The 10544-nt window shown below is 27.4% G+C and overlaps 2 protein-coding genes across 2 annotated transcripts; one reads left to right on the top strand and one right to left on the bottom strand.

Annotated features, from left to right (window-relative positions):
• Window positions 1-276: 276 nt before the first annotated feature.
• LOC108771240 (protein-lysine N-methyltransferase Mettl10) lies at window positions 277-1752 on the top strand (the record flags this gene model as incomplete). The annotated part of the gene is made up of 2 exons (XM_018551497.1): window positions 277-686; window positions 1640-1752. Coding segments are annotated over 2 exons (505 nt in total), but the record flags the coding sequence as incomplete, so codon positions are not given.
• Window positions 1753-4773: 3021 nt separating this feature from the next.
• Window positions 4774-10225, bottom strand: sosie (oogenesis-related protein sosie). Its single transcript, XM_018551500.1, has 5 exons — window positions 10061-10225; window positions 9767-9937; window positions 8120-8269; window positions 6851-6982; window positions 4774-5117 (listed from the first exon to the last, which is right to left on the bottom strand). Exons 2-5 carry the CDS (start codon window positions 9912-9914, stop codon window positions 5038-5040), a joined length of 510 nt encoding a protein of 169 aa, XP_018407002.1. The 5' UTR covers window positions 9915-9937; window positions 10061-10225; the 3' UTR covers window positions 4774-5037.
• Window positions 10226-10544: the final 319 nt, after the last annotated feature.

Raw genomic sequence — 10544 nt, 5'->3', positions numbered from 1 at the left:
GTCAAAATTTTGAAAAAATAAGCAGAGTTCTGGTTGCCCCCCGAAGAGTTCTAGAGTTCTCTAATTGTGTATAATTTTGTTGTCTTTCTGTAATTAAAAATTGATAGCAGTCTCTGCTCAAAATCTGTCTCGGCAGACTTCGCTATCAGGATAAAATATAATCTCTATTAAGTATATTATGTTTTTTAAATATTTAAATTAAACAAAAATAAATAAAAATCGTTGATCATATAATTTGAAAATTTGAGAATTTATATGAAGGAAGTTATTTTCTAGATGGATCGCCACAAAATTGAATTTAAACAAAGAGAACGATAAGATAATAGACATAGGATGCGGTAATGCAATGACTTTGGTGGAACTCGCGAAAGAAGGATTCACAAACTTGACGGGGGTGGATTACTCACAAAAAGCAATAGATCTGGCCCGCATGGTGTTGAACGATAACAATTTGTCGAATGTAAAGATAGAGATTTGTAATATACTTGACAACACATTGCCGCATGATTTTAAAGTCGTTCATGATAAAGGCACTTACGACGCTATTAGTTTAAATCCAGAGAATCCGATGGAAAAGAGACAGAAATATATAGAAAATATATATCGCATTCTTCTGCCAAGAGGATATTTCGTCCTGACATCTTGCAATTGGACCAAAGAAGAATTGCTGAAGCATTTTGCGAGTCGTTAGTATAATTATTATTGCAATTGATATTTTAATCTTCAACTACAGCTATGACAACTACACTTAAGTTCTAAAACATCCTGAATTTGAAGTACAGAATGCATGTGAACTTTAATCTTATGGCGATTTATAGAGGAAGGTTCAAATTTTTTTTAGCTATAATTTAAAGGCTCATAGTATCGAGGTGGAACAAAAATTTGTAGTGCTACGAACTTTACAATTGAAACAGCTGTAACTTTGTTAAAAATGAACGAAGTTAAATTAAAGAAAAGGGTATTAAAGCTAAATCTCTACTTTCAAAAAGTCCACTGTTTTTCGTGTTTCCGTGAGTTTAGTAACTTTTACATATAGAAAACTTTTATATAAGGAAAATAACAAGCTGAGCAAAATGGCAATTTTTTTTACTTTGTGACCTGTTGGGTGCAAAGGAAAGTTTGCAAAAATTTTTGATGAAAGCTTAAATTTTTCCTATACAAAAACTTTTTTTCAATTTTCTTAAGATTCTTTGATTTATCGCGGTTTAAATAAAAGAAGCACTTAGATTACTTATAACTCTATTAAAAAACATTGTATTACAATTAAAAAATGATTTTAGAGCTGAAACTTTGCTCCATCGAATGATATAATTGCTAAATTTTTTGAAAATACATAGACAACCAAATGATCTATTGTTGTAGTCGAGGTTGATATATATGTATTTTAAGTAGTTGAAGTATAAATCATTAAATAGTTTAAATATTAATTGCATGTCATATAATTATTATTATTTAATTTATTATAATATTTTATCAATTAAATTTATCATGCATTTATTTACAATACGATTTCTTCATTGGTTAACGAAGGCGTATTTTTCTCACAAAACATAAATATTGCTTTCACATCATTATTTTTGGAATATTACGGAAATTATTTCTGTGGATGTATATACATTGTGATAATTATTGTTCGCAGATTTCGAACTTGATAGTCAACTTCCTACGGATATGTTTCAATTTGGTGGGCAGACAGGCAACACTGTAACACAATTGATATTTAGAAAAAAGTGACAATCGAAAAATTCAGATGTACCACATTAAGATAAATAAAATAGTTGTGTCTAATTTGTAAAGCAAATTTTTGATACTTACTTTTTACTGTGCATTTCTTTTGTTCAAAAGAATAAATAAATACGTATTGCGAAAAGATTCAAGGATTTATTTGTGCAAGATATATTCAAATACATAAAACGACATTCGACTGTGATCAATAACTAATGCTATGTTTTTTTCTTGACTATTATTACAAAGTTTACAAAAGATACTTACACTATAATAAATTAAACTCGATTAATCTATGTAATTACTAAATGTACGATAGCGAAAAAGTAAATATTATCTATCTAAATATTATCTTGAGTGTATTTCTGTTAGTAATTATAGTATTGATTATATTTGTAATTGGCAAAAGTATATATATATATATATATATACTTTTCACAAAAACTTATTTCATTATTACGTATTTACTATTTCATTTGCAAATTTAAGACAAAATTGATATAATATTTGACGAACATTTGAATTATTATTAAATTTCAGAATTCTAAAGTATTTATGTAATTGCGTGTTGTTTGCAATTTTATGAGAATTTTGTCCTTCTATGAATCTCTGTCTTTATTGTATACTTTGTGCATTGAGGAAAATTTGACAAAGAATAAACTATTTTAATATATTATAATATATGCATCTTTATGAACATTTATATATCCTTTAGTGCAATTAAAATACGAAGCTTAATCACGTACACTGCAAAAATTTACTATTAAAGCGTTATTCTATTATCTCAAATTCTAAACATAGTCAAATTCAATATTTAATAATAAATTTTATCTGAATTTAATGTTATATATTGTTTTAGTCTTTCGCACTCGTATTATTATAATTATATAACAGAATAAGAATATGTAGTAAAATAATGATGAAATAGGAGATACTATATGATCACAACAAACACAGAAAAATTTATATAAAATGATGAATTTGGTGTTTATCCTAATTTAATTGTCATTATACAACCATAACAATGTTTTCTAATGGTAAGCATTTTAACCTTTTGACTTCCAAGTAGAGTGAATTGTTTTCTGAGTTTGCTCTGGATAATCATTTCAGAATAATTTTACTAGAAAATTTTGATTATTTTTGTGGATTTTTCCACAAAGTTTTTAAGTCATAAGCGTTTATTTTGAAACAAATAAATAGCATAATATAATTTTTAAAAAGATTTTGAAAAGACATAATTTATTTATACTTGAGACGATTCCTATTCGCCTCCTTCTTGAAAATATTATTTTACAATTAATTTAAAGAATTATCTTTTATTTAGAATTAAAAAAAATTAATATCTCAATTTAATAACATTTAAGTTACTTGCGGAATTGTTTAATAACAAATATTATTTAAGAACTAGAGTGTATTATAAAGATCTAGTAATATGATGATAATACACTACTCAACAAAATTATAGCATCACCTGCTTTTTATTCTGCAAAATTACTACGAAGAAATCAAACAGGAACGAAAACGTCAAAAACGCTAGTTTTATCGATAATACAAGCGACTCCAGTATCCCTTAATACATTAGGCATTAGGTCAATCGGAAAGTTTCGTCCGTTTTTTTTTTTGCAAAAAGTATGATTTTATTTATAAGAAACAAAATGAAAAAATATATGAATCAAACTATTGTCCATCGTTAGCAATGACTTTTTCTCATCTTTCAGGCAGCAAGCGAATTCCGCGGCGAAAGAATGACTCATTCTTGGTTTCTAAATCATAAAAGTGATTTAGAATTGACGTTCACTTTTTTAATTTTTTGCTACGAACTTAAACTATAGATTAATAATTATATTACATTTTAATATAAGATCACATAATTGTTATATATATCCATAATGTTTTCTAGATGAAAAGTATAATTGTTTATTTTTACGGATTTCTAAAATTAAAAACAATTAAAAATTCTGAACCATATTTTTTTACAGAAAAAGTCCGAAGATATTTTTAAATTTGTTTCTATAAAATTAAAATACGGTATTTTATATTATCTTATTATCACCAGCTATATAAGACTGTCGATTATAAACTGATATGTATATATATATATATATTGACCATAAGATAACTGAATATAGAAACAGTTTTCTAATAGCGTTTTTGAATGCAGTAAGTTTAACCCAGATCAGATAATTAATGACGTCACGTGTTCTACATTGTTTTCTGATTAAACGAGGTCTTGGTACTTTAGAGTTAACTGACTTGTGTTCAAACTCGCTGCACACGAAAACACTATAAGAATATATAAAAAAGAAATAAAAAACTATAATATTCTGCATATATATTATTTGCAACATATAAACTATTCCAGAAACCGCATACTTTTTCTGAATAAATGAAATAAGAATAATAACAATTATTTCAATGTAAAGAAATCAATCTTGATATTTTTAGGTTTTATACTAAATTATGTAAATAATGAAATACAATAGTATATTATTATAATAATATATGTACCTAGTATTATATATATAAAAGTTAATTAGAGTTTGTACATGATACTGAATATCAAACTAAAAGTTAATTTACTAAACAAGACTCAATTTAAAAAAACAATTATGTAATTAAAAAGGACTAGTTAGAGTCTGATGATTAGAAACGATTTCATAAATATTCAAACAAAAAACTACGATCACAAAATACGAACAATTTACTTAAATTACTAACATCATTACATGTTTCGGCTGTATTATTCAGCCATACTCATATGTACAAAAAAATTCATTAATTAACAATATTCTGTCTCATTTTCTATTACTCGGAGAAGTCGCACGGTAAAGGCGTTATTTTGATAAAAAGATGCGATGGACATTCTGGACAAGAATTTTTATTTGAATATTTATGAAATAGTTTCTAATCATCAGACTCTTACTAGTCCTTTTTAATTACATAATTGTTTTTTGATACTGAATATTATTTTATATAATTATTTGTTCAAAATTTGCTTATAATGATGACAATTAAACAAATTTTAATTGAAAAAAATTGTTTTTCCTGAAGAAAAAGTGCGCGACTATTGGAATGCTGCATATAAGGAAGGGTTATCTCATAGTTCATAGTTGTTTGACACATAAATGTGCATTACCGTTCTGAAATGTATTCGTACTTTTTACTCTTTCCTTGAACTAAACATGTTTATTGATATGTGCTTCTAAGCGACTTCTCTTTGATTCGTTGGTTCGAAGAATTATAATGTTTCTCTACTGTGGGTTATCATACAAACTCAGAAGTTCAAGACAATTCTTTAAAAGATTGAATATTTTAGATGTAGTTAAGTCTTCCAAGCACGAGCGACGCAGCCAAAGGAATCATTGTATGCAACGTAGAGATGGATGAGCAACCTATGAAGGATCAAAATATCTTAGGCTTTTAACTTTTTTAATGACGCACATACATAAAATGCGGTATTGAATTATCTCATAGATAATTTTATTATTATAGAAAAATTTCAATTTCCCTTTTGTAATAGCACATACTTTGCTATCATGTTATTGCAAATCTAACTAAATAAGGCTATTACATCATTTTATTTCCTGCTAATTATAGATAATAGACGCAGTATTTAATGAGAAAATTATTATATTTTTCTAATTTTTAACATAAGTATAAATCGATATACAATATCTTATTTTTCAGAAAAAAGACGAAAAAAATATTAATTTAAAAACAGAATTTTAATATTATTAAATTATAAGCACAGTAACGTGTCTATTTACAATAAAATTATTATAATATATTTTATTGCTGAATAAAATATTTTACATTAATTTATCTAAAATTTAAAAAAAATCAGATAAATCCATTTTTCACTGAATTCTTCAAAATTTCATGAAATTAATATTTATATTTTCTATTGACATTGAAAATTTTTATTTTGATTATTATTTGCGATTGTATTAGATTGTACAAATAACTTTTAAAGCGTTTTTAATAAAATTTAATATTTATTTATTTAAAAACGAAAACACTTAATTATCAAATTAATTCCCATTATCTATGACCTTTAGCCGTCTTTCGGGCAGCTCGCGAATTCCAGAAGCGAAGAAGGTTTCGTCTTTCGATGCGATAAAATTATCCATCCATTTTCGCACTTCAAATGCTCGAAAGTGTACACCGGACAAGGCGTTTTGCATTGACCGTAATAAATGATAGTCTGAATGGGCTATGTGTGGGCTATATGCTGGGTGCGGTATATATTTCCCAATCAAGCGCTATAGCAACGTTTCCTTTATAGGTTTATCAACATCAGGCCAAACACTTTTCATCACCAGTCACAATTTTCCACAAGAAAGATTTCCGATTTTGTTTATTATACAGATTCAAACTTCCCAAAACAATTATTTTTGTTTTTTTCACTTAATGCATGCGGCACCCACTTTCCTTCCATCAGAATCTTTCCCATCTGCCGTACGAATTGAAATATCTTGTTGAATTATTCCAAGTTGCTGTGCAAATTCTTTTTGTGTTTGACACAAAAATTTGAGTTTTGATCGAGTAATGCTTGCAATTGATTGTCTGTAACCTTCTACTGTAACCACTACGTTCTCTATCGCTAACATCAAAATCATCCTCTTTAAATCATCGCCTAAACCAAAACTCACACATACTTTTGGATACAACATTGTCTCCAAGAACAGAACAAGTTAATTCATATGCTTTAGTAGCGTTTTTTCCTTGATGAAATTCGTATGGAATGCAATGTCGAATAAATTGCTTGTCGCTCGACATTTTAAAACCATTTAATTTTGAGGTCAATTGTGTAAAGGCTGTACTTTTTTTTTAATAGTACACAGTAAGCGCCTCCACATATCAAAAAAGCGTGAAAATGTTTGAAGTTTAAGTTTAAATTATACGTTATACAAAGTGCGCTTTAAAACTTATTTGTACACCAATAATTATTTTACTTACATTTTTACAAAAAGTAAATTTATATTTGAATTGTACTATTAAAACAGTAATAATAAATGTTACTTTTACGTTTTCTATATCTAGATTATAGTTAAATATATAATATACTGTTTCTAATATACATATTAATAATAATTCTTGCAATGTAGAAAGAATTAAATCTTACCGTTACAAAACATGAAAGATTTTTCGTAAAATCCTTCTTCGCAATAACATCGTCTTCCCAATGCGCTGTCACGAACTACACATTGGGCATCGTCTATGCATTCTGCATCGGAATTGCAAGATGTATGAAGAGCTAAAAAGATAAGAATATAATTTTTAATTCAATTTAAGAATTTATATAAATAATTATAGAAAACATAAAGCCTGATTTTTTCCTCTATTTTTCAATTTTGTACAAAATTTCTTATTGACCATCTTAAAAAATGAAGTATAATTATATGTATACAATAAACACCTATGATATACAATATATATATGTATATACAATAAATATAAAAATACTATATTTATAAACTTATTTTTATTAAACTTCGATATTTATCAAATTTACAATTTATATCATTTTGTATATGATTTTAGATATCCTAAATGTACTAGTCTATTTAATTTTTCAATCATAAATGCAACTTTTATGGTAAGCATCGATCGATTCGTAATCACGATTAATCACCCTTAAAATGTTCGCTAGGCAATCATCAGCAACTTCGTCGAAAGAAGAGAAACATGCACAGTGATCATTTAATCAAATGGAATTGTCGAGTTTCCGGATCGTTTCACGAGTCTCTAATATTACGTATCGAACTACAAATTGCTTCGTACACGTTATATGATTTCCAAAGTTCCAAAATCTATTGCTGCATCGTACCAGGTACGGTTTATTACTGTCACTTGTAATAATTTATCATTAATTGACGCGATTTTAACTGTGTATATACGAGCATGTTTTATATCTTGTAAAATACTGTAAATAATTATATGTCAGTTTCTTTCTTTTAAGATTATTGATTAAATCTATATTTTCACTGTTATTGTCGTTCTACGTTCACGCATTTTCTTGTCGTGAAAAGAAACTACAGAAAAACGAGTTCTACTGAAGGTAGGTCGAGACGGTATTCCTTTACCAGTATCAATTTGCATAGATAACCATAGACCGACTATGAACACTATCATATGTGTGTTCACGTATTGCAATGTGGCACGTAAGTCTATGCAAATCTTGGTATTATCTTTTGGTTAAAATAAAATTCTAAAAATTTGACTAATTTCGAAAAATTAAAGCAGCAAACATAATAAATATATGCGAGAATTTATAGAAAATACATGAAAATTAAATAGAACATGATGTCATACTTTATACAGCGTTTCTAAGTACTATTAAAGTATATATTTGTTCATAAACTTAAAATTAATTTTCTAAAAATTGGTTTACCTTTGTGTTTATTAGTACATACACCATTAAGTGGTGCTGTATAATCAGCGCAAAGACATCGAGTTCTTCCATCTCGGGCATCCGCTATGCATGTTGTATTTTGAATTGCAGCACAGTCGCTTTCCATCTTACATTCGCGAGCTTTACCAGCTGTAATTATATTACAATATCATGTATAATATTCTATATAAGAAACTATAATTTTATTCGACCTTTAACTAGTTCAATGCATTTTTGATTTCATAAAAATTTATGCGGTATTATTTTAGTAGATTACTAGAAATTATATTTAGATAATAACTGAGATCAGCAATAAATTCAGGATTGGAAAATTACAAAATTTCGAAGCATTTGTTATGCTTGCGGTGTTTATTCTTGTATATAGAGTGTCTCGAAATTCGCCAAATAAAATATTACAACAAGAAGGTCATCACATGCAGTTACCAATTATCGATGCGCTATTTACGTTCAAACAATCATTTAATCATAATTTGTAAGTGATTAGTTTTAAATTTTTATATTTCGAAAATTACTGTTTGGAAAAATGGCAAATAGTTTTTGACTTATTCTTTTTCAAAAACTTTTCAGGGCGTTTTGTATAGCAAGCTTTTCTTTATGTTAAACTTATTTAATAAATCTTCTATAATTCTTTATGTTAATATATGTATTTGTATTTTTAAATATATTTACGTAATCATTTTATAAATGCAGAGAATTTTTATTTGATATTTACATGATCAAAGAATCTTTTTGTTCTATTTTCCTTTATTAACGAATAAGACGTGGTTATTGTGGAGATAAAACATTTACACAAATATTTTATCTTTATAATACGATTTTTGCTTAAATTATAGATTATCTTAATTATACAAATATATATATATATATAGCGTCAAATGACAATAAAGGTTGTAATGATCGTTGAAAATCATGCGGATTAGAATTCTGACATTTATAGTAAAGCATTAGTATTCATATATACTTTGGTTTAATCTTGACACTCAAGCATCAGATTTCTTTATATTTTTAAGTTGTGAGTTATTATATTAAACATTAATATTCCTAGAAATGTCGATTAATGCTTACAAAACATGCTCAAAATTGTGTTACGTTTTTGAAATATGTTAGCTGGAAGAACAGTATCATAATTTAACGCATTAAAATAGTTATTACGCCTAGTGAAAATTAAATTACATTTTGTATAATATCTACAATATACTCGTAATTAAATTTATATACAATGACTATAGAAATATTACTTATAATAGAGTATTTTCGACTTATTTTAAGAATCGCTAAACTATAATTTTTGAACAATTTTAAAAGATTTATATTAATGAAATAAGGAATAAAAGATGTAGAAAATACATTAGCATCTTTGTTTTCTTTTAATATTAAGTTAGAAGATTACAGATTCATTATATATGTATATTAAGATCTCTCTATCTATAACAACTTATATATCTATTTTAAAATAGAGTTTAGATTGTATGTTATGAAAATTAGTATGAGAATGTATAATATTATAAATTGTTATACTTAATAATTATCTTAATAATTTTTATTCATATAAGTTCAAATTTAATTAAATAAATAACATAATATTATGTTAAAATATATTGTTTAAAATTTTTGTTTATTACATACTTGGTGTAGGTGGCGGCGGTGGATTCGAGTTTTGATTCGTGTTTTGATTCTGTGGATTGCTCTTCCCAAAAGTTGTAAGGGCAGCGGACATCGGTGGCGAAAAGATTGATATGACCAATAGAACAGACAGGATTAGTTTGAGACTCATTTCACTTTTTATGGTCTCTCGGTCTTTATGCAAATAATATTTAATTATTACCACTTATTTGGTCACAAATCACAAATCAAAACTCTAATAAAAATTCGCAAGAAAAAAATCACTTCCTTTCCTGCTTAGATTTTTAATTTCTTCACCTCGATTTTTTCACCCCAAACTATTCGCTTTGTCTTTCTAACGAATTAATCTCGGCTTACAATATACCAGATCACTCCGATGAAAGTCTGGCTGAACCCACGACGACAAAGTTAGATGAGATTGTTCTTCGCACTTTCGATCCACTTACGCGGAATACTAGTATGTTTGATTCTCAGACTGCGTGTTACAAGGACGTTGGAAGGCCTTTTAAGCCTTCGAAGCACCCCCACTACGAAACCTACGTGCTGCCACTACTAAAGCAGAAAATGCTCTGCCATAGGGTGGTTACTTTACCACCTTCTTTGAGATCTGAATACGAAGCTAACTTGAACTAGCTGGTTGAACTTCGATCGCCTCGAAAGACGCAGCTAGACGTCCTATTAGTCAAGCCATTGCTGAGCATTACCAGCAAAATTTATGAACCCAACACATAGTCTGAATCTGATTCCTTTTCAGGATATCATCCGGTAACCTTTCAAAGTA

The sequence above is a fragment of the Cyphomyrmex costatus genome, unplaced genomic scaffold, assembly GCF_001594065.2.
Source record: "Cyphomyrmex costatus isolate MS0001 unplaced genomic scaffold, Ccosl1.0 C2397415, whole genome shotgun sequence".
Lineage (NCBI taxonomy): Eukaryota > Metazoa > Arthropoda > Insecta > Hymenoptera > Formicidae > Cyphomyrmex > Cyphomyrmex costatus.
This window is presented reverse-complemented; position numbering and strand designations above follow the sequence as displayed.